The 25,522-nt window shown below is 40.9% G+C and overlaps 1 protein-coding gene across 2 annotated transcripts in view; it reads right to left on the reverse strand.

Moving 5' to 3' along the window:
• Window positions 1–25,522, reverse strand: part of Ophn1 (oligophrenin 1) — a 378,262-nt gene that overhangs the window by 256,414 nt on the left and 96,326 nt on the right. For both annotated transcript variants that reach the window (XM_006257072.5, NM_001107848.1), the window contains one exon: window positions 17,178–17,273. In XM_006257072.5, the coding sequence (XP_006257134.1) occupies window positions 17,178–17,273 (96 nt within the window). The remainder of the gene's footprint in view (window positions 1–17,177; window positions 17,274–25,522) is intronic.

Consider the following 25,522-nt stretch of genomic DNA (forward strand, 5'->3'; position numbering starts at 1 on the left):
CATGCTTCCCACCATGATGATGATGGACTGAACCTCTGAAACTGCAAGTCAGCCCCAATTAAATGGTGTCCTTTGTAAGAGTTGTCTTGGTCATGCTATCTCTTCACAGCAATGAAACTAACTAAGAATCAAATCACTTTTTAATCCATAATATAGTAATTTCTTCAAGTCTTCAAATGGGTGCCTTCAATTATTTTCCTTTCTTTACTCCTTGGTTTTGTTGATCCTTCCTATTCACTGTAAAATAAGATATTCAGCCATTGTGGTGAATTTAATTTATTGTACTGTCAAAATGCAAATATTTAGCTGTTTCCTTCTAAAAAGTATTTTTAGCCTTTATATTGACTTTATTTTGTGAGAAATTCATTCATTCCTTCAGGTTTTTTTTAATGTGGTTTACTGTAATTAATTTAATTAATTTAAAATAGGTTTTAATTAATTTAAAATAGCCAATTAAAAGTATTTGTCAAAGAAATCAATGTTGGAGATCCTCAGGAACAGTTTCTGATAATTTCATTTACCTCCTGTGTTAGTGGATTACTTTTTTGCAATTTCACCCTACATAGATTTTGATGAAAAATAAATATTTTAAGTAATGTAATGTGGCAATTATAAAAATCAGAATTCCTTTCCTGGTTTTGCTGATCTTGTCATGCTCTTTATTTAATGGTTTCATAAAGACTGTACTCTGTCATATTAAGTCACTAAAATCTGTGTCCAAGAAAGAAAATTCATTCTTCCTTTCCTTTCCAATATTAGAGATTAAATTTAAAGCTTCATGCATCCTAGGCAAGTGATATACCCTTGATTGAGCTATATCCTCAAACCTCATTTGGCTTTAAGAAAAATATGGACCACACTAAGTAGGCCAGACTGGATTTTAATTCACTCTATAACCCAGGCAGGCCTTGAACGTGTAATCTGCCTAAGCAGCTTCAACCAGGCCTATATCACCAGAACTAGGAAAGATTCCTTTAAACAGTTTGAACCAATAAGCATTGGTGCCTGTGATGGCTAGTCTTATGTCAATTTGGTACACACAGTTATATGAAAGGAGGATTCCTCAATGTAAAGAGCCCCTATAAGATCCAGCTGTAAAGCATTTTCTTAACAAGCAATTGATGAGGGAAAGCCCAGCCCATTGTGGGTAGAACCATTCATGGGCTTGTGGTCCTGGTTTCTATAAGAAAGCAGCTGAGTGGGTTGGGGATTTAGCTCAGTGGTAGAGCGCTTGCCTAGCAAGCGCAAGGCCCTGGGTTCGGTCCCCAGCTCTGAAAAAAAGAAAAAAGAAAAAAAGAAAGCAGCTGAGTAAGCCAGGAGGACAAGTCAGTAAACAGCACCTCTCCATGGTCTGCCTCCCAGTTCCTGTTGTTTGAATTCCTGTCCTGGCTTCCTTCCCCGAGGAACTGCAATGTGGAAATAAACCCTTTCCTCTGCTTTTTGGTCGAGGTGTTTCACTGAAGCAATAGAAAATTAGTACCATGGACTGGGGTATTGCTGTGATTGGCCTAACCACAAGGAGGACTATGGAACACTTTGGGGCTTTGGACTAGAAGAGCAACTGGACACTTTAAGCAGGGTTTACTGGGCCATGCTAGTAGTATGTATGGAAGAGTGGTGCTGAGAATGTTGTGAATTATGGGGGTCCGGCTCAAGAAGATTCAGAGGAGATTGTTGTTGTTGTGATATTTTTTTTAAAAAAAAATGTCTGCTTTCTGCCCTTGTCAAAAATGTCTACCTGAGGATAAATTGAAGAGCTCTTGATTAACAGCTTTGGCACAGATTTGCAGAAGCCTAGTATTGACCGTGTTGCTTTGCTATTAGTAGCCCTGCTTATAAAAATCTAAAATTAAAAGAAGCTAAGCAAGGAAAAATACAAAATGCACAGTTTGGGGAGAGAGGGAGCACCAGGAAGTGTGAACAGATTAAATAAAAGGCTGGTGCTAAATGAAATAAAGGGAGTGGTGACCTCAGAGCAAGACTTGACACACCTAAGCTTCCAATTTATTGGAGGGGGTGGAGGGGGAGGGGAGAGGAGTTAAGGAACCACTTAACAGTGGGTGAGGTGGTGTGTCTTTTAATCCCAGCACTCCAGGGACAGAGGTAGGCAGATCTCAGAGTTCAAGGCCAACCTAATCTATAGAACAAATCCCAGGACATGCAAGCTTAGGCAGAAAAGGAAACCATCAAAAACAAAAATCTAGCAGAAACTTATTTAAACAAGGGGTCCATGTTCTAGCCCCAGAAAGCAGGAGAACTTGGCAACTTTGGCCACATGGTTCTGGCTTTCGAGTCAACAATACAAGAAAGGCATTATGGAATCTCCCTTGTCACCTAAGAAAAGCCACTGAAGTCATGCATGTGTCGGAGGTGTGAAGTGGAAACTTAAGAGGTCTTCAGAAAGTCTGTTGGGGCTGGAGAGGTGGCTCAGCAATTAAGAGCACTGACTGCCCTTCCAGAGGTTGAGTTCAATTCCCAGCAACCACATGGTGGCTCACAACCATCTATAATGGGATCAGATGCCCTCTTCTGGTGTGTCTGAAGACAGCTACAGTGTACTCACATACACAAAATAAATCTTTAAAAAAAAGAAGGTTGGATGGTGGTGTTTTGCTGGGGCAAACACATGAGGGAACGTTTCGTTAGTGGGCATAGATGTGAAAGGCTAAGGCAGACTCGTGAAGGAAGGTTTCACTGAAGCAGACACAGAAGAGAGGGTGTTCTGCTAATGCAAGCATGTGAAAGGACACCTGAAGTGATGAAGGATTCGTTGCTAAGGACACACATGTATTGATCTGCCATATATTGTGTAGTTAAGCTGAATTTGTTGGGGCTCCACAGAGAGAAATGCACTAAGAACCTTCTGGTGGTGTGTGCAGTTTGTTGCCATTTCCAAGGACTCAGGCTGATTGGATGCACAGGCTGAGGCAAGACACATGCTGAAACAGGGCACATGGAGGACACGTAATGCATGGAGAGAGAAAGAGGATTCCATGGAGTGACAAGGCTAAGATGGGCTTGCTGGTACAGTTACTATGTATGCTTGTGGGTCTCGCATTTTTGCTGATCTTCACTTCCCTGAAAGAGGCACAGCAAGAGCTACTCCTGCTCACTTGAGGCTGAGGCTGTGTCTGCTAGGTCATGTCACTACTGTCACTAACCCAACTCTACTGAACTGAACTGCTGCTGTGTCCATGAAGTGTTCGTGAGTGGATCGAGTAAGTTGCTGCTGCCTGCCAAGCTATGAACTGAACTGAAGATTTCCAGACAGCACAGATGGGAGTTGCTCCAAAGAACCTTCCTAAACAGGTCCACTTCCCTCCACCCCTATATCCTTTCCTTTCCACTACCTTTGGGTGGGTGGCAGGCTACAAGGGAGGTTAAAGCATTTAAGGTTTGAAAGAAAAGTTACAAAAGTGTCTCTGTATGGAGGCCTAGAGCGCTGAATGCATGAAGCTGTAATTAGTGGAGCCTGGATCGCCTTAGAGACCTGAGATGTTGGAGATGCCAGAGCTGGAGGATACTGCCAAAGAAAGCTGCTAACAGAGAATGGAACCAGCCCAAGGGAAAGAAGTTTGTGCAGTCCACAAAGCTGAAAGGAACTGCGGACCTAAACACTTTGACGCCAGACATGGAAGTATAGTGTTTGGAGGTTGCCTAGTTTTTCAGTCTTGCTTTGGCCAGGTATTTTCTCACTATGCTCCCTTATCTCCATTTTGGAATGGTAATGTATATTCTCTGCCATTGTATGTTGGAAGTATGTGATGTGATTTCTTCTTTTAAATTCACAGAGGGTCGCACTTAAGATATTGTGCAAGTCTCAGGAGAGACTTGGAAATTTGGATGTTTAAAGAGTGCTGATACTGTGATAGATTGTGGCCACTTTTAACATGGGATTAAATGTATTTTGCATTATGATAGGAGCCTATGGGAGCAGGGGAGTGGATTGTGGTGATCTGAATGAAAATAGCCTCAGTTGGACCATAACAAGGGGATGTGGCCTTGTTGCAAGAACTGTTTCACTTGAGAATGGTCTTTGAGGTTTCAGAAGCTCAAGTCAGTCCTAGTGGTTCACTTCCTCGTCCTTTTGCCTGACAATTCAGATGTAAAACTCTGGACTCCTTCTCCAGCACCAAGTCGGCCTGCACACTGCCAATATTCCCCCCTAATGGACTAGGACTCTAAAAATGTAAGCTAGCCCCAATTAAATGTTGTCCTTATTAAGAGTTGTCTTGGTCATGGTGCCTCTTCCCAGCGATAAAATCCCTACGCGACACAGCCTTTGTTGAACTGCTCTGTATTTGTCTGAGGGTGTGCTTTCGGCTTGTAGCCAGGCAATTTACAATTCTGTTCCAGCCCTCACTTGCTCATTGTTCAGGAATTCAAATCATCGAAAAGTGGTAGAAGAGGGCTTTCCCAGTTCTTTTCTACTTAACACTGGGCATGCACAAAGCTCTATACATGCACATGACCAAGAGTTCCAAAAATATGCCATAGCTTTCCAGAGCTCTCAAAGGTGCTTATTCTCCTTTTACTTTCTATGATTACTGTCCAGCAATTTATTTTCTATTTTTTCTTTCTGCTGCCTGTAGTAACTGCAATTCCAAACCATTCCCATTGAGTATATCCTTTATATATTTTTTAAAATTAATAAAATATGTTTTGATCATGTTCATTCCCTCCACCAATTCCTCCCAGATCCCCAGCCTCCCTAGCCACCCAATTTTATTTTTAAAATGTTCAGGAAAGAGAAAACTTGGAAACAAGTAAGCTCTGCATCATTTCAAATAAGACAAGTTGTAGAAGCCATAATTCCCAGAACTCGGGGAAGTGAAAAGTCATTCTGCTTTCTCGAATGGCTACAAAAATCATGGTTTTCACATGTTCTAGGATTACGCAATTAGTTTTCAAAGTTACCACACAGCATTTTTTAAGGCAGTAGGAACACACACCAAGATAAAATGCCACGAAGCTCATTGCTCTTCCAAATGCTAACCCATTTTTCAAACTGAATACACTTTCTTTGTTGCTGCACTCATTTAGATAAAGTTCTGAGTTAAAAAAAAAAGGTTAAGGATGAGAATGTTTCCCAGTGCTTTTGCTGCTTTTATAGATGATCACGTTTTGAAGGTGACTTCTCCACCATTGCTGACACATTATCAGTTGTTTTCTTTTAAAGACGAAAACAGAACCTGGGTTTTATATAAAACACTACCACTGAGTGGGCTACATCCTCTACTGATCTTTTATTTACTTTTTTGATTCGTTGGTTTTGTATTTGCTGAAGCCTAAAACTTGATGTAATCCTTCTGTGTTGCTCTGACAAGTACTTGGATTACAAGCATATGGTTGCATATCCAGCTTGAGCCTTCTCTAGGACAGTGGTGGGGGCTGGGGTCTCAGGTCTCCTATGCTGGCCTTGAACTCATTATGCAAACAAGGGTAGCCTTCAACTCCTGATCTTCCTGCCTCCATATCCCAAGGGCTAGCTTTATAGGCATGCATTTATCACACCAGTCTCTTGATCCTTTCAATTACTGAGGTCTTCAGTTAATTGTTCAAATAATTTAGAGTTAAGTTACTGAGTCAAGAAGAACCTAACTGGGCATGGTGACGCAGGGGAGGCAGGATTGCAATTTTGAGGTTAGTGTAAGCTATGTGAGCAAAAGCTCCCAGAAAGACAACTGTGCCTTCAATTGAACTTTCTGAAAGGCTGATTCACTGATGGTGCAAGAATTAACACTCCATGGAAATTTTCAAGAAGGAAATAACAAAAAGCTAAAACAGGTGAAGAAAATGCCATGCCATATACTTATACATATATATACATCATGTCTAATATCATTCTTATCACTGTAGTGATGAGAAAACTTGCAATAAGACTAAGCAAGCATTTTACAATGTTAAAGTAAACAATGTACTCCAAAAAGTGTCATAATCTTTCCGTAATGCTGTCAATATTGATCAGATGGCTTACAACTGTCTGCACTCTTTTACCTACAAAACCCATTCGGAAAGCAAGCCTAAAAAGAACCCAGACCACAGGAGAAAAAGCCTTTAGAGTCAATGTAGGCACTCAGTATTATTAATGATGGTGAACAGCTAAAAACAATTAAAATGTCTAAAAAGTATCTAAGAAATGATTGCGTGTATCTACTTAATGGTCTAATTTTATAGCTTCTTTAAAAGAACATTACATAAAATTTTATGAACTCAGTAAAATGTCTGTGACATCATATTATGTGATAGAAGCAGAATATAAAAGTTTTTAAGTCTGACACACAAACTAAAAATAGTTTTTCCTAGGATTTTGAAAGAAAACCATGAAGTGGATAGGTGCTGAGGTTAAGTGAAAAATATCAAAATATATTGCAAGAAATTTTTGAAATATATTTTAATTGTGTATATGAAGTAAAGTGTATATGTATAATCACAATAACTATAGGAAATTATGCTGAGACAAACAAGACAAAAGGAGTACTCAAAGGTGGTTCTTTACATGTATATAAATTTATGAGTCAAGATTAATTGATTTAAAATCCCACTTAAGGGGGTTGGGGATTTAGCTCAGTGGTAGAGCACTTGCCTAGCAAGCACAAGGCTCTGGGTTCAATCCCCAGCTCCGGAAAAAAAAAATGGGGGTTGGGGATTTAGCTCAGTGGTAGAGCACTTGCCTAGCAAGCACAAGGCCCTGGGTTCAATCCCCAGCTCCGGAAAAAAAAGACAAAAAAAAAAATAAAATCCCACTTAAGCAAGACAGGAAAAGAAAAGAAGCTAGACCAACAGTTTGGTGATGCCCACACTTTTAATCCCAGCACTATGGAGTGAGAGGCAAGGGGATGCTTGAGTTCTAGGTCACCCTCGTCTATATAATGAGTTCTCGGCTAGCCAAAACTAGATAGTGAGGCCCTGTCTCAAAAAATAAAATCCCAGCACATATTGTAGGCATGATAAATTGGAGAGTAAATTTTTATGGCTTGGTTGGTGTCCCATTTGCTGCATTGGGATTCTTGCCAAATCATAGATGGCCAATTCAGGTTCCTTATCCCCCACTGCTAGGAGTCTTAGCTAGGGTCACCCTTATAGATTCCTGGGAGCTTCCATTGGACTAAATTTCTAGCTCATCCCAGAGATATCTCCTTCCCAGACTGCAATTGTCTCTTCCAGAACTCTCTTCATCCTCCTCCCCCTGACATACCACTTGGGGTGGGGGAAGGACCCAGAGGCTGTATAACCCAAAGATCTAATATAGAATATGATTCCTGATGATATTCTGATATACTCATAGATTGGGACCGAGCCTAATTGTCGTAAGAGAGGCTTTCTCCAGCATCTGATTGAAACTGATAACCAATGTGGAAACCCACAGCCAAACATTAGGTAGAGTTTGGGAAATCCTGTAGAAGAAGGGGAGGAAGGATTGTAGGAACCAGGGGTAGGGGGTTGGGGATTTAGCTCAGTGGTAGAGCACTTGCCTAGGAATCGCAAGGCCCTGGGTTCAAAAAAAAGAACCAAAAAAAAAAAAAAAAGGAACCAGAGGTAGGTCAAAGATACAAGAAAACCCACAGAATATACTAACCTGGGCTCATAAGAGCTCACAGTGACCAAACAACCAACCAGTGAACCTGCATAGGAGAGATCTAGACCCTCTACATATATGTTACAGTTGTGTAGCTTTGTCTTCTTGTTTATGGGACTCCTAACAGTGGGAAGAGGGGTTATCTCTGATTTTGTTGCCTGCTTTAGGGATTCTTTTCCTCCAACTGGGTTGCCTAATCTAGCCTAGAGAGATGTCTCAGTGGTTAAGAGCACTGGCTGCTCTTCCAGAGGTCCTGAGTTCAATTCCCAGCAACCACGTGGTGGCTCACAACCATCTGTAATGAGATCTTTAAAAAAAAAAAAGAACATTAGCACCCAGGAGGCAGAGGTAGATGGATTTCTGAGCTTAAGGCCAGCTTGGTCCACAGAGTGAGTTCCAGGACAGTCATAGCTACACAGGGAAACTCTGGCTTGAAAAACCAAACCTAATCTAGCCTAAATAGGTACCTAGTCTTACTACATGCTATGTTTGGTTGATCTCCATGGGAGGCCTGCCCTTTTCAGAAAAGAAACAGAGGAGGAATGAATGGGGACGTGGAGAGGTGTGGGAAAGAGTGGGAGAGAGAGGAGAAAAGGAAACATGCAGTTAAGACTTAAAAAAAAAGTGTGTGTGTGTGTGTGTGTGTGTGTGTTTGTGTGTGTGTGTGTTGGTTTGAATATGCTTGGCCCAGAGAGTGGTACTATTAAGAGATAAGGTTTTGATGGAGGAGGTGTGGCCCTATTGGAGAAAGTGCTTCACTGTGTGGGTGGGCTTTGAGACTCTCTTGCTACCTACCTGAGGACAGCCTTCTCCTGGTTGCCTTCAGAACAAGATGTAGAGCTCTCAGCTCCTCCAGCTCCATGTCTGCCTAGATGGTGCCATGCCTCCCACCATGATGATAATGGACTGAACCTCAGAACCTAGAAGCTAGCCCCAATTAAATGGTGTCCTTTATAAGAGTTGCCTTGGTCATGGTGTCTCTCCACAGCAATGAAAATCCTAAGACAATATCCCAATACTGCAAGCTAGGCACAATGAGGCTTGCCTGTAATCTCAGCATTTGGAATGCTAAAATCTGGGGGATGTGAAACTGAGGCCAGCCTTGCCTTGATGGTAGAGTGGGAACTTGTCAAAAGGTAGAATGGAAAAGGAGCGGTGGCTAGCCTCACTAGTCTCACTAATCATTTTTAAAAGTGGAAGACTGGATAAAATATCATTTTAAGAATAAAATCATGGGCCAGGAGAGAGTGGCTCATCACTTAAGAATACTTCCCACTCTTTCCGAGGGCTAGATTTCAGTTCTTAGTACCCACCTCCATTTATTGTGGCTCAGCTAACAACTGCCCTTGACTCCAGTTCCAAGGGTTGGCTACCTTCTTCTGGTCTCTTGGAGCAACCACACTCAAGTATTCCCCTCAGCATACAATTTTTAAAATTAAAATATATCATTTTAAAAATATAACAGCCCGATGGCTCCACTTGGGGTTGTAGCAAAAATTTAAGACACAAATGAAACTTATGGACTATTATGAGGGGTCCTAAAGTTTAAGAAGAAAGAAAAAAACCAGAAGTGGTGCAGAACACAGGCAATCTCAGCATTTGAGTGGTAGAAGCAAGAGCCCCATCCTAATCAGCTACAGTGAGTTTCAGAGCTTGTCTTCACTATGTGAAAACCTGGCTTTAAAAGAAAAAGGCTCTAACAGCTTTTTCCTCTTGTGGTCTGGGTTACTCTGGGTTATTTTTAGACTTGCTTTCCAAATAGATAACAGAGTGTAAGCAGTTCTACAGATCTAATAGTTTACACTAAAGGAACTGGTCAACATAACTTTAACAGGACATGCAGCATGTTCTCTGTCTCTCTTTCTCTGTGTCTGTCTCTGTCTCTTTCTCTGTCTCTGTCTGCCTACATCTCTTTTTTTAAATAGGATCTGTGCACTACAGACTAGCCTCAAACTAGCTATGTAAACTTCTAACCTTTCTGTCTCTATCTCACAGTGCCAGGATTAGGGGTAGTCACCGGCCCCTACATTTTCTATTTTAATTCTTTTTTTATTTTCTTTCCTTTGAAAGTGGCACTCTTCTCTTTGTGACTTTTTGTTGAAAGTAGGGGCCGGTGACTACCCCTAATCCTGGCACTGTGAGATAGAGACAGAAAAGTTAGAAGTTTAATGTTATCCTTGTTTACATAGCTAGTTTGAGGCTAGTCTGTAGTGCACAGATCCTATTTAAAAAAAGAGATGTAAGCAGACAGAGACAGAGAAAGAGACAGAGACAGACACAGAGAAATAGAGACAGAGAACATGCTGCATGTCCTTCAGATCCTCTTCCTCACTTTCTTTAGTAATGGCTAATTATTGTTTATCGTTGCAGGTAATCTTTAAGCCAAAAATCAGCATGTAATAGAAACATACACTTAGATCTTTTCTAGATGAACCTGAGGTTTTTCCTGGGCATATGACCTTACTCTCACATTTCCCCCATATTTGCTGTCTCCTTTTTAAAAATGTTCTACAGGACTTGTAGCTCTCTCAGTCTTACAGTTAGGGATAATGATTATTTAGTAAAGTGGTTGTAGGTTCACATCTAAGATCTACCATTCTACTAACCCTGAGTCACTGGCTAGGTTTCTAGCATCAGATACAACATCCCTCTTGTTTAGCCTGCCTTAAGTTCAATTAGAGAGAGGTTGGTTACTGCCAAGATATGGATGTCACTACTGCATCCTTAGGGTTACATGCATGCTGATCTTTGTTGTGGTCCATAGGCATTATAGATAGGGAGAACTATTGATCCTATTTCCTCCTTTGCAAGCTAACATGGTACCTTAGGGTACCATGACGAGGCTTTCTGGTTAGTTCCAGCTCAAAGCCTCCAGGCCCTTTGTCTAAAGTGCACAGTGTCTTAAGCAATAGGACTTAACTTAAACCTCTGAGAGTAGCTCCAGCGACCAAATAGACCTCAATTTAGGTAAAGGTATGCTCTAACAGATATCTGCTGCTTCCAATTTAAAGTGTAGAAGTAGATAGCTATTGTCACATGTCCCTGAATAGCTGAAAGACCTCCTCCTCCTCAAAAGTAACTTCTATAAGATTTGAAGGTTCAGGAATCTTTTTATTTCATTCAGTTCCTTTTTCTCTTTTGGGTAGCGTCCATTAAAAACTGAATCACGGGAGAGAAAGGGAGAGAGGATCTGGAAGCAGTTAGAGTGAGTAGTGCAGGGTAAGTGTGATCAAAATACATTGTGTGCATGTGTGAAAATTCATAGACTATAAATATACGTTTCTTTACTCCATCCACGTTAGCATGCCTATTGTTATTGTCCTTATATGGATTCAAAATATAAATAGCTGTTTTCTTTGAACCTGGGGGGATGGAAGATGCTAAGGAACCAAGAAAGTGGTTTAAAAGAGCCCAAGGCCTGCCGTGAAGCTCTGAATGCTTACTGATATCATCATTACTGTGGAAATTAGAGCCCTGAGTACTACAACCAAAATTTCTGTTCTTTTGGACTAGGACCATGAGACTACAATTCAATAAGATTCTCAAATGATTCCAATGCACAGCTATGTTAGAAATAAACAAGCCAGATACCATTTCAGGCTCCACGTAGCAATGACATTTGTATGAATCTACAGATTCCTTGTTATTTGGGGAATCCAATTTTAAGCCAATATTATTTTCCCACACATTAGGTTCTCCAAAATTCCTAACAGGATCAATAAGAGCTCTCAGTTATTGACCAGCAGCTACACGCCAGACACCAGTCTAAATGATTTGTATATAGTCTGATCTGCATGGATTTATTCCACATAACCTTATGAAGTATATTATACTCTATAGTTCACAGAAGAGAATCATGGAAGCTCAACGTGTTCAAGTCCCATTGCTAACATCCCACAGCTAATAAACAAAACTCAAATGTGAGACAGACAAAAGACTCCAAAAACCTTGGCTTCTGCGATGGTTAGTATGTTCAATTTTATAGGATTAGAAAAATGCAAGAGAGAAGCTTCAGAACATACTTGGAAAGTATTAACTAGATTAGGTTAGTATCTAAGAATATCTGTGAGGAATTATTGAGATTAGAAAAACTGAGTTGGAAGACTCACTCTAAACATGGACAGCATCACTGCATGGGCTTGAGTCTGATACTTTGAAAGAACTTGAACTCTGTATTCATGTACATTTCTTTCTGCTTCCTGTGGATACAATGTGACCAGGTGCCTCAAGCTCTGGCTATCATTCATTCCACCCCCACCATGATGATGTGGACTGTCAAATGGTGAGAGACTAAACCTTCTTGTCAGGTGTTTTGTCACAATAATGACAAACATTGACTAAAACATCTAATGAGCCACAATAGCCAAAAAAAGGCCAATATAAAATGAGGGTTTAAATGTATTATTCTATAAACAAATTTGCATATACTCTGACTTGCATGGATTGTTTAATTTATTCCTCTAACCTTATGAGGTATATTATACTCTATAATTTGAGAAACAACTTCTAGAAACAAATGTCATTCTTTGGCCTTAGACTTTCCCCACTGAACATAGACTATTCAGGGTAATGCCTAGAGCTGAACACCAAGCAATCCTGTAGGGAAGTCTTGGGTTTTATGAGCTCCAGAATTATTTTCCATCGCTCTTAGTGTCCTAGTTACTTTTCTATCACTGTATAAGATACCATGACCAAGGTAACTTATAGGAAGAAAATGTCTACTTGGGGCTCTCATCTACTGACTGCTTGTTCACTGTCATGTTCCACACCATGGTTATAGATTGACCCTCTGAGTTGTAAGCCCTAAGTGGCACACCTCCTCTCACAAGGCCATATTTGTTGGAGTTTGAGTCTCAGCTCTCGTCCAAACAGACCACACCAAACCAACATGGTTCCACGTGGAAAGAGTTAATGAGAGAAGAGTAAAATAGGAGAGGAATAGAGGCCAGCCATGAGCATGTGAAGGGAAGGGGGAAGGGGAATAGGGAGAGAAGGGACGAAGGGGATGAGGGCAAGAGAACAGAGAAGAGAAGAGAGGAGAAGAGAGTGGAGGGGGCAAGCAGCCCCTTATATAGTGTCAGGTAAAACTGGCTGTTGCAGGTAGCTGTGGGGTGAAGCTTAGACAGAATACTAACAGTATTTCTTACTCTCAAACATTTCCACAAACTGGGAAGCAGGAATTTAAATACATGAGCCCAAGATGGAGAGCAGGGGAGGGGGTAATTCTCAGTCAAACCACAACACCTAGGTAACTGCTACCCACTATGAGCAAATGTATGTAGTTGCCTTTCAAAGTCACATTACTGGAAATTTGGGCCCTCTGTATGTATATTCGATGCAAAATCTAACATTCTAACTCTGCATTCCATCCTCACTGACTTGTACAAATTTTTCCAGTAAAACAGGATATACAACGCAAGGCCAGTAGGACATAGCGCACATTGCTATGGCAGCTTCTAGAGCAAGTATTCCTTTCCCAAAGTAGACTTCCACCAAGACCCAAAGACTTTTGTCTCCAAACCATCAAGCTGTATCAGTCCCAGATGCTGAAGCACTGCCACTTCCTCCTCACACTAACATAAATCTCAGCTTAGAAAATGACAAATGCAAAAAGAACAGTGGCCACAATAAGCCAATGAAGTCTCAAAATCAGTCTCCTGCCTCCTTTAATCATTTCTGTAGATATAGCCAACTCATGGTCTGCAGCTTGTAAGTACCCACAGGGTAGCTATGAGTCAAGCAGAAATACAAAATTGTGAATTTGCTTAATTGTTTTCAATTCAGTTGTGCATTTTGTAGATGACAATGTTGAATTACAATGTAAAAAAGGTTGGACATATCTGCTACAGCAATAGTCAAAGAGTATCTAGGAAGATTCTGGAGTTGCCAGGGAAATAGCAGCTAAGTAAAAGAGCTATCATAAGTCACACATCAAGATGTCACAGCCAAAAGCTATCAGGGAGACCATAGATGCCCACAGGCATCCAGCAGTGCCAGGAAGTCCTTCTTTCTTTGCTTGTAAGTTATGCTACATGCCCATTTCTTCCAGGGCACTAGTTAACGTTTCTGGTGACTTTCAGAAGAAGGCAGAAACAATGATAGTGAACCATTCTCAGCTCTCTTCGTTGGTGGTGAGGTTAATGGGCACAATGCCAAGTCATCCTAACAGAAATGAATTACATATCACATTCATCCAACTCTTTAATAAATAATAGAGAGAAATAAATTAGATTTTGATATTAACAATAACTTTTACATTGCTAACATTTATTGAGGCACTGTGCATACCTTTCTTCAAATATCTCACCCTCCCTATCAGGGTTAATCTTCATTATCAACGTGATAGGATTTAGAATAGTGCAGTGGGCACACCTGGATTTCACTGGGTCTCCAACGAGGTTCACCTGAGGATAGATAGAAGCCCCCCCCACTCCCAAGTATGTACAGCAACATTCAGTGATCTAGTGTCCTGGCCTAAATAAAAATGAGGAATGCAGAGAACCAAATGAACACAGGTGAAGTGGAAATTTCTGGTTTCTTTGGTAACCATGTTTTGCTGGGTCATACAGATGAAAGGATATTTTGCTGAAGCAGACACAGGTGAGAAGATGTTTTGCTAAAGCAGACAGGTGATGTCTAGACAGAATATAAATATGACCGCAGACAGTGGGACAAGGTTAGTACTTTGGTTCACCTTGCACTGTATTGTTGACCTTCGCTTACTATGACTTCGTAAAGAGTAACTCAACAAAGAACTTCTCCTGATATGCCAGCAGCTTTTGCCACTTCCACAGTCTCGAGCCAATGGAGAGAGGCCTCACAGTTCAGGTTTATTCTGGACCAAGCTGCCCCTGTTGCTTCATGTGTGGCGTCTGTTGAGTGCACTGAACTACAGAGGCTGATTTGGGTGTGGTGGTTTGCTACACTATCCTGACAAAGAAAATTGGAATTGCCCCAAAGAACAATTTCTAAACAGATCTACTTCCCGCATATTAATAACCTTTAAGTTACTTAAGGGTGGTGGGCTAGAAGGGAGGTTAAAGTATTTAAGAACCATTATTAAAAGTCAGTTTTGAAAAATCCATGACTAAACAGCAGCATTCTCTTCTCCTCTCCCTCTCCCTTCCCCCTGCTTCTCTCCCCCTGCCCCTCCCCCCTCTCTCTCTCTGCCTAATTGTTGCTGCAATTTTTACTATTGCTATGAGTCCCCTGTCTCAAAGACTGTACGTCCTCAAACACTGGGCCAAAATAAGCCCTGCTTTCCTTAACTTGGTCACAGCAATAAAAAATTAATTCATGTGTCCATTCTACAGATGAAAAATTATATTCAAAGAGGTGAGATTGGTTGCCCAAGTAACACACCAAATAACCTGAGATCTTCAAGTCAATCTTAGGCTGTTTATCACCAGAGCTATTGATAAGTTTAGTAAGTCATGCTCTTAGAGCAGGACAGACCTATATATGTAGGATGAAATCCAATCATATTGGAAATAACTCAAATATAAATACCTATCTCACTAGGTACACAAGAACATTTAATGAAAATACCCCAATGGTATTAACACAAAGGTTTCTAGAACACTAATGAAAATAGTAAAAACTATAAAGCAGGTGAATCCTCAAAAGTAGCTAAATAGAAAATAAATTATAACTATATCAAAAATCTATGTAAATGAAATATAAGAATGAGAACATTTATTATTATCATTTAGTAAACACGGGTTCAGCATCACTGTATGCCTAGCATTCCTTTATGTGTTAATGAATAACAGTGAATGAAACAATGTCCTTGCTGTCTTCTGAAACTTAGGAATTGTAACAATATGGAAACTTTCTTATATAAAATTTTAAGTGAAAAAAAATATAAAATGTTACTATTTGACCCTACTCAAAAAAATTTGTATACACATTTAATTTGAAACAGGACTTACACAGCCCAGGCTGGATTCAAAGTTGGTATGCAGCGAAGGGTAAATCTGAACTTCTGCTGTTCCACTCCCGCCTTACAAATGCTGAGATTCTAGGTGTGTGCAACCACACGCCATTTTTTTTGCAGTGCTGTAAATCAAATCTGGAGTTTCTGCCATACCTGACAAGTACTCTCCAAACTGAGACATATCCCTAAAATTTATTATTTATTATGAAGTAATTTCCATGCAAAGAAAATGGATATACGAGCCAGTCATGGTTATATATGCCTGCAATCCCAGCACTTATGAAGCTGAAACAGGACAATCAAGGGTTCAAAGCCAGGGACTAGAGAGGGTGATGGTTCAGCAGTTAAGACCATGCCCCGTTCTTGAGAAGGACCCCAGGACCTGTGTCAGGAATGCTCACAACTGCCTCCAGCTGCAGATTATCTGGCTCTCTGGCCCCTTACAGCACCATACTCACACACCCATATCTAAATACAGACATACAGAAATATGTAAGTAAATATATAAATAAAAATAAAATGAACCTTTAAAAGAGTAGTTCACCTCCAGCCTGAAACACACAGTGAGACCTTGTCTCAAGAAAAGAAAGAGAATAAAATTTTAAAGAAAATAGAAGTATATAAGAAAATATTCAAAGGTTAATATACCAGGATGGCCACTATGCTGCTAACTATGCATGGATAGTATCATCAGTAATTGCATCCTTTATATATTAATATATCATTCAAATTAGCTGCAATGAGGTTTAATAATAATGTTCTATGTTTTAATCCTGGGGATTATAAATGTAACAGCACACATCATGTCTTTTCAATAACAGTGTATCACTCATAACAGCTTATGGTTCAGGGTCCTCATACTCCCTTTTTATAAACACAGAGTCTCACTCTCTAGCCTTGGCTGCCCTGGAGCTCACTATGTAGACAAAGCTTGCATTGAACGCAAAGAACTCCATGTGCTTCTGTTCTGGATGCTGAAATTAAGGGTACGCACCACCATGGTCAACCTAGCAAATACTTTATACAGAACTTTTAACTCAAGAGCCAAGCAGACTTTTTCAATCTAGTCAGAAAGTCTGTATCTTACATTTTGAGAGCTATTGGTCCCTGTTACTATCCAAAGCCGCTCTGCCAAACAAAACACCCATTAGATAAAGGGTGCCTAAGTCCCAATAACACTTCATACAAAAGAGATAGGGAAATGCATTTGGCACAAGAGCCATAGTTTGCTGGTCCTTTCTTCCCTTTTTTAATTTTTTTTTTACTTTAATCAGAATAAAAATAAGCACAAAGGTCCTTCTACTTCCACTGTTCAATCTCTTCTGCAATGACTTCCAGAGGGAGATTAGCCCTATTTTGCAGAAGAATGAGACTCCAAGAAGGGAAATACATTGTCCAACATTATATGATTAACTTAGATGATTTAAAGGAAACTCTGCCTTCAGCCTAACCAATGGCCCCAGTGGAGCCATCTTCAATGCTTCTGTAAGAGAGAGACGATAATATATGGGATGTTTTCTTAACACTCTTAAGCAGTCTCATTAGACAGGAAGTGATGAGGAGATAGATCCCTATGCTGCTTTTGTATCCAAAATGGAAGGAATTCAGGTAGGGACTGAAGGCTTCTAAGAGTTGTACGCACACATGCTCCTGAAGACTTACCAATATTAATCTCATCGTCGGTCAGCGTGTCTCCAATGAAATCAAACTGAAACGACTGGAGTGTCTGGGAAAATTTCTGAACCGCAGAAGAGTAACCTGCAAAGGAAGAGGACAGTAGAGATGGTCAGCCCAGCTATCCTCTCAGCAAGTCCCTCCTCCCAGTTACACCACACAGGGGAAACATGAAGGGACATCATCGCACAAGCGGCAGCAGCTCTGCCAGGAAGTTAGGGGATTATAATCAGTATTTCAGAAGACAAAGGACACAGCCATTTAAAGGAGTAGAACTTTTTGCAGTTATTTTCAGTCCCAGTTCCTCTCCTCTTTTACTTGAAACAAAGGTAAGGGTTGCAGCAGCTTCTCTAGCTGCACTCCTTTTTATAGTGGTCTAAGGAGGAAACACCAGAACTCGAAGATTGTTTTTTCTTTTTTTACTTTTTGTTTTTGTTTTTTTTTTTGTTTTATTTTAATTTTGAGGCAGGTTTTACATGACATATTCACTGATCTCTAGAGGGAACTTAAGAGGTCTCCCCATCATGTGCTCACAACATTGGCCTGTTAACAAAGGGAGCTACCAGCGTGACGCTTACAATGACCCAGGAATAAGTAGTGGGAAAACACAGATCCCAACTGGGAGGGACTCAAAATGATAAGTGGCCAGGTGGTGGACAAGCTGTTGTCAGTGGACAGTTGCTATGGCCACAGCAGAATCACTGCTGGAAAAGAGGCTAGAGATTCAGGCTCTGCTGGGTCTTAACGCCTGCTATTTCTGCTTGGTATATTCAGACCCATCTTCCTCTAAGAACATTTTGCTCCGCCACCAGTACATTAAACCTGCTTTGTCCCACATTAGTCAGCTTTTATCTCTGCCCCATGGCACACATGGTACACTAGGTGCCTTTGCTTTTACCATTCAGTTACCAAAAAAAGGGGTGGGGGGTTAAGAATATCTCACCTGAACTCTTTTAGATGTCAGATTTTATTGTTATTTATTTTTACTTATTCACTTTACATCCCTATCACTGCCCCCTCCCAATCACCCCCTCCCACAATCCTTCCCCACATTCCCCCCTTCTCCTTCTCCTCTGAGAGGGTGGAGGCCCTCCTAGGTATCACCCCACCCTGGCATATCAAGTCTCTGTGAGGCTAGGCACTTCCTCTCCCACAGGGGCCAGACAAGGCAGCCCAGCTAGAGAAACATATCCCACAGACAGGCAACAGCTTTTGGGATAACCCCCATTACAGTTGTTTGGGACCCACACGAAGGTCAAACTGCACATCTGCTACATATGAAAGGGAGTTAGGTCCAGCCCTTGTGTAATCTTTAGTTGGTGGTTCAGTCTCTGAGAGCCCCAAGAGTCTAAGTTAGTTGACTCTGTTGGTCTTCTTCTGGAGTTCCTATCCCTTTAGAGGTCTCAATACTTCCTCTTGTTCTTTGATAAAAGTTCCCAAGCTCCATTCACTGTTTCTCTGTGGTATCTACATCTGAGTCAGCTGCTGGGTGAAGCCTCTAAAAGGCAGCCTTGTTAGACTCCTGTTTATAAACATAACAGAGTATCATTAATTGTGTCAGAGACTGGTGCTTGCTCGTGGGAAGGGCCTCAAGTTGGGCCAGTTATTGGTTCACCATTCCCCCCAATCTCTGGCTCCATCTAAGATCCCTGCATTTCTTGTAGACAGAAAAAATTTTGAGTTGAAAGTTTTGTGGGTGGGTTGGTATCTCTAGCGCACCAGAAGAGTGATGAGAAAAAGGTACATTCTTTTGTGTTTGGTTGAAATATTCTATAGATAGATGTTAGGTCCATTTGATTGAGAATGTCTGTTTTGTTATTTCTCTGTTTAGTGTTTGTCTGTGTGACCTGTCAATTGGTCTGAGTGGGGTGTTAAAAGTCTCCCACTATTAATGTGTGGGGTGCAATATGTGATTTAAGCTTTAGCAATGTTTCTTTTACAAATGTGGGTGCCCTTGTATTTGGGGCATAGGTGTTCAGATTCAGGTATCATCTTTGATGAGTATGAAGTGTCCTTCTCTATTGATCAATTTTTCTTGAAAGTCTATTTTACTAGACACTAGAATGGCTACTCCATCTTTCTTTTTGGGCCCCTTTGCTTGGAAAAGTTTTCTAGCCCTTCACGCTGAGGTAACATCTATCTTTACTGCAGAGGTGCATTTCTTGTATGCAGCAGAATAATTAATCCTGTTTTCGCATACAGCTAGCCTGTGTCTTTTTATTGGGGAATTGAGTTTACTCTTGTTAAAATATTAGTGATCAGTGATTGTTAATTCCTGTTATTTTGATGTTGGTGTTTGTGTGTGTGTGTGTGTGTGTGTGTGTGTGTGTGTGTGTGTGTGTGTTCGTGAGTGGTGAGTGCATGTGCACTCACAAGCACCACGCACTAGTGATGTTTATGCTGGTATTGAATTACTTATTTTCTGTGGGGTTTTTTTTGGGGGGGACAGGGTGGATTTAGTTAACCTCCTTTGGTTGGAGTTTTTCTTCTAGTATTTTCTGCAGGACTAGATTTGTGGATAGTTTGAATTGGATTTGTCTTGAAATATGTTGTTTTCTCCCTCTATAGTTATTGAGAGTTGGGGGATGGTGAGCATCCGTGGTTTTTAAGAGGTTGCAAGATATCAGTCCAGACCCTTCTAGTGTTTAGAGCCTCTGTTGAGAAGTCAGGTGTAATTCTGATAGGTCTGCCTTTTTATGCTACCAGGCCATTTTCTTTGCTGCTTTTAATATTCTTTGTTCTCAAGCAGGAGGATTTTCTTTTCTGGCCCAGCCTAATTGGTGTTTTATAAGCTTCTTGTATATTTATAAGCATCTCCTTCTTTAGGTTGGGAAAGTTTTCATCTATGTTTTGTTGAGAATATTTTCTGGCCCTTGGAGCTGGGACTCTTCCTCTTCTATTCCTGTTCTTCTTCATTTTGTCTTTTCATAGTGTCCCAGATTTTCTGGATGATATGTGTCAGAAATTTTTAGACTTAACATTTTCTTCGATGTATCAATTTCTACTGTATCTTCTATGCCTGAGATTGTCTCTTCCATCTTCCGAATCTGTTGGTGATGCTTGAATCTGTTGTTACTGTTCTCTTCCATGGGTTTTCCATCTCCATGATCCCCTCAGTTTGTGTTTTCTTTATAGCTTCTATTTCTACTTTCAGGCCTTGCACAGTTTTATTTCCTTCACCTCTTTAGTTGTATTTCTCTGCATCTGTATATATTTCCAGGATTTATTTGTTTCCTCTTTAAAGACCTCTACCTGTTTGATTGTATTTTTTCCTTGTTTCTTCAAGAAATTTATTCATTTCGTCTTTAAAGGCTTCTATCTTTTTTTCATACATTTTTAATTGGGTATTTTTTATTTACATTTCAAATGTTGTCCCCTTTCCCAGTTTCCCCTGCCCCCTTCTTCTATGAGGGTGCTCCCCTACCAATCTACCCACCCCTTCCCATATCCCCCCTTGACATTCCCCTACATTGGGGGGTCCAGCCTTGGCAGGACCAAGGACTTTTCCTCCCATTAGTGCCCAACAAGGCATCCTCTGCTACATATGCAGCTGGAGCCATGGGTCTGTCCATGTGTACACTTTAGATGGTGGTTTAGTCCCTGAGAGCTCTGTTTGGTTGGCATTGCTGTTCTTATGGGGCTGAAACTGGTTCAGTTCCTTCAATCCTTTCTCTAACTCCTCCAATGGGGACCTCACTCTCAGTCCAATGGTTGGCTTTCAGCATTCGCCTCTGTATTTGTCATACTCTGGTACAACCTCTCAGGAAACAGCTATATCAGGCTCCTGTCAGCATGTACTTCTTGACATCAGCAATATTATCTCGGTTTAGTGGCTGTATGTATATGGGCTGGATCCCCAAGTGGGGCAGTCTCTGGATGGCCTTTCCTTCAATCTCTGCTCCAAACTATGTCTCCATATCTCCTCCTATGAATATTTTTGTTCCCTCTTCTAAGAAGGACTAAAGCATCCACACGTTTGTCATCCTTCTTCTTGAGCTTCATGTGGTCAGTGGATTGTATCTTGGGTAATCTGAGGTTTTCAGCTAATATCCACTTATCAGTGAGTACATACCTTGTATGGATTTTTTGTGATTGACTTACCTCATTCAGGATGATATATTTTAGTTCCATCCATTTGTCTATGAATTTAATGAAATCATTGTTTTTGATAGCTGAGTAATATTCCATTGTGTAGATGTACCATATTTTCTGTATCCATTCCTCTGTTGAAGGGCATCTGGGTTCTTTCCAGCTTCTGGCTATTATAAATAAGGCTTCTATGAACATAGTGGAGCATGTGTCTTTGTTATATGTTGGGGCATCTTTTGGGTATATGCCCAAGAGAGATATAGCTGGGTCCTCAGGTAGTTCAATGTCCAATTTTCTGAGGAACCTCCAGACTGATTTCCAGAATGGTTGTACCAGTCTGCAATCCCACCAACAATGGAGGAGTGTTCCTCTTTCTCCACATCCTCGCCAGCATTTGTTGTCACTTCTGTTTTTTATCTTAGCAATTCTGACTGGAGTAAGGTGGAATCTCAGGGTTGTTTTGATTTGTATTTCCCTAATGACTAAGGATGTTGACCATTTCTTTAGAATGGCTTCTCAGCCATTTGATAGTCTTCAGCTGAGAATTTTTGTTAGCTCTGTCTCCCATTTTTAACAGGGTTATTTGGCTCTCTGGAGTCTAACTTCTTGAGTGCTTTGTATATATTGGATGTTAGCCCTCTATGGAATGTAGGATTGATAAAGACCTTTTCCCAATCTGTTGGTTGCCACTTTGTCCTAATGACAGTGTCCTTTGCCTTACAGAAGCTTTGTAATTTTATGAGGTCCCATTTGTCAATTCTTGATCTTAGAGCATAAGCCATTGGTATTCTGTTCAGAAAATTTTCCCCAGTGCCCTTGTGTTTGAGGCTCTTCCCCACTTTTTCTTCTCTTGGTTTCAGTGTATCTAGTTTAACTTTATTTCTTAATTTTCCTACAAGATTATAATAAAGGAGATCAAACATCTGACTTCTGAACTTATGCTTGCCAATAAAAGATGCCTCAAGTTCTTGAGCCAAAGAATAGCCTTACAACTTATGATGGGCAATGATGACCTGATGATGATGATGATGATGACGACGATGACGACGATGATGATGACGATGATGATGATGATCAGCCTTGCTAATGTCTATGACAAAGTCTGTCAATGGTTTTTCATTTGCTTTTCTTCTCTGTTGTCTTCCTAGATAATGGCAAAACTTTCACAAATATTTTAACCTAAGATCTAAGCAAGCATTATAGTAGTACGAACAGTCTGGCCTTTTTCTATGCTATAGATACTCCCTCATTCACATAGTACACTCCAAGTTTGCACTCTGTCATCACATGGCTGTTTTATGTCTGTATCTTTGCCATCTGTTAGGTTTAATCATGCATGACCTATAAACTTTCCTCTGAGGGACTCCTTTTAATCACCCTCTTTGACAGCGTGGAAGCAATTAGAATGGTCTGCACCCCAAAAACCCTAACAGCAGTTAGATGATCACTGAGAGGAGTTAGACAGATTCTATGATAGGCACTCAGATAGGAAAAGGAGCCATGACTAGGTAATAAAAATGAACTTCTAAGATAGCTAACTGAGACAAAACAATGGCCTAGTGGGTTTTTCTCCTGCAAGCAGGGTACATTGCTGCTGATGGACAGATGATGAATAACACAAGGCGAAACAGATGCCACAGCTGCGGGCAATCAGTCATCCTGGCTTTGTTCAAAGTGATCCACCTTCTATTAGAGGGGAAAGACCTAGCTCTGGCTAAATGTAGTAGCCCATGCCTTTAATCCCTGCACTCACGAGGCAGAGGCAGGCAGATCTCTGTGACTTTAAGGCTAGCATGGTCTACAGAGAAAGTTTCAGGATAGCCAAGGCTACAGCACAGTGAGAACCTCTCTCCAAAATAGGCCCAAACAAGAGACTGGAGTTTTGGGGCTCCCAAGTGCCCTTCCATTACCTTGCTGGGTATGTCTTTGCTTACCCCAGATTGCTAACTAGTCACTCCCTGTCCGGCTGTTGGTCTAGCTTACACTACCCTTGGGCTGTCACTTCACCCTGTACAGATACTGGGGGACCTTTGAAAAAGTAGGAGGGCTTTCCCAATGGAATCTAGTGATCATCTTTTGGTAAAATTGTGTAAAACTCAGTCCTCCCCAACATTTTCCCTAGGAACCTGAAGCCTACTTCACAAAGCCCCATAATAGGCTCCCCTTCCCAATGTCCAATCTTGTCAGTTCTCTCCAGCTTTACTAATGCAACCTTGCTATCGCTACCTCTGGTGACTCTCTGAGCCACTTCATCCCAGACGGCCCTCCTGGCACTATACTCCTAACTGGTCTTCCATTTTCCATCTGATTTAGTCTCCAGCTATTTCCCAATATTGCTAAGGATGAGGAGAAATATATGACTTTCCTGCTCTAGGGAAAGCCTTTCACATGTCCACCACCTTCCCTATTCACAGTTAAATTGGCCATTACCTGTCAGGTTTTCCTTGATATCAATACCTTTCAGCTGGTGAATGGGCCATCCAACATATCACTCTTCTGGCCACTGTGGCCATTCTTTCAGGACTTAGACAAGGAACAATAGGAGTGAGGGTTTCTTTGCATCAGTTATCCTCTCTGTCTAACCAGCTCTCAGAAAGTCTTACAGAAATTTCAGATCAGCTTGACACCATTAGGGACCACCTAGATGCCCTGGTCAAAGAGATACTCCAAAATCGAAGACAGGTAGATCTCTTGATTGCTATAAAGGGAGCAAACTATGCCTTCCACCACACACAGTGCTGTTTCTATGAACAAATCGAGGCTAGTTGAAGATAGTGTCCAAAGACATAGGAACCAGGCTCAGAATTCAACAACAAGCTCCTCCTCCTGGCTTCCCCCACACCCCTACACACACACACACACACACACACACACACACACACACACACACACACACACACAACCTCCCTCCTTACTGGCCTCTATGCTTTACCCTGTCTTTTCAACATTTTACAGTTCTTCCTGGATCAAATCACTGCCATTACTCACACAGAAGACAATAAAAATATTTCTTCTGTAGTCACTCCAGACTCCAACCAAACTACAAACTCTAAAACAATACCCACTCCACCAGCAAGAAGTAGCCAGACAGAAAATTACTCCCTCTGCTCTTTGTATGTGCAGGGTCTGGAATAAAGAAAAATCCTCTCCCCAAAAGGATGGCCATAAAAACAGGCCAAAGTTCTCAAGAGATTTGCCCCCATGAAGTTGGGGAAAGCGGCCAACCCCCATGGCATGCCCTGGAGCTCAGAGATTACAAAACCAGACAATCTGACTTTTCCCCACCCTGCAGTTTCAAAATTCAGTTTATACCAAAAGCAGCTTCTGGGTTTGGCAAAGGCGGTCCCTGCCTGCTCACTGCTCTCAACTGTAAAATCTGATTCTCAGAACCTGCATGGTGGGCACACTCTCCAATTCTCAGGAGGTTTGGGGTGGGGGAGGTAATCAACCTCTTAGACTAATAAAAATGTACTCTCACTGTTTGAGGACAAACTGAGTCTTTGGCCTTTCATTTCTCTCTGCTGGCTCATTTCTTATTATATCTTTTGCAAATACATAAGAAAAGGCTTGAGTGTTATTTATTCAAGGAAAAAAAATGGAATCTCATTTGTGGTACACACAAAATTTATCCTAGGAAATCCATCATCTTCTCATTTTGCAGCAATACTGGAAACAGCATAACAACTGCAATAACTGTGAACCCAGAGCTTGGAAGCTCAAGTGGGAGCAAAATAGACCTAGAGCTTTTTAAGTCCTAACTCGTCTTTTCTCTATTTATCCAGTTTGATGGATCCTGAGAGCGCCATTGCCCAACTTGAAGCTAATTCTGCCTAAAAGACAGTACGGAGAGTGCCAAAAACAATCAGCCGCAATTGTTTCAAATTGCAGTAGCATGAAGCAGCTTAGCAAACTGGTTTAGTAGAGTGCACTCAAAATACTTGCTTAAAAAAATGAAGAACTGAGTAGAAAATTGCATGATCACTGGTTGCTTTGAAAAGCCCCAAGCTTTTACTAAAAATATAGAAAGATATTTTTGCATTCAAACAGGCACGTGCCTTGAGGTGTGTGAATGCCCAAGATAGACTTGAGACCCTGATCATCTATGACTGACTAAGCATGCGCAAGCCAAAAGAAACACATAAGGTAAACTAACATCAAATTATAAACCTTCTGGCTGAGCACTAAAGACATATCCAAGAACACATATGGCATGCTGTGACAAACATTTGTTTATTTAGTCAAAT

This window comes from Rattus norvegicus, chromosome X, assembly GCF_036323735.1.
Source record: "Rattus norvegicus strain BN/NHsdMcwi chromosome X, GRCr8, whole genome shotgun sequence".
NCBI lineage: Eukaryota > Metazoa > Chordata > Mammalia > Rodentia > Muridae > Rattus > Rattus norvegicus.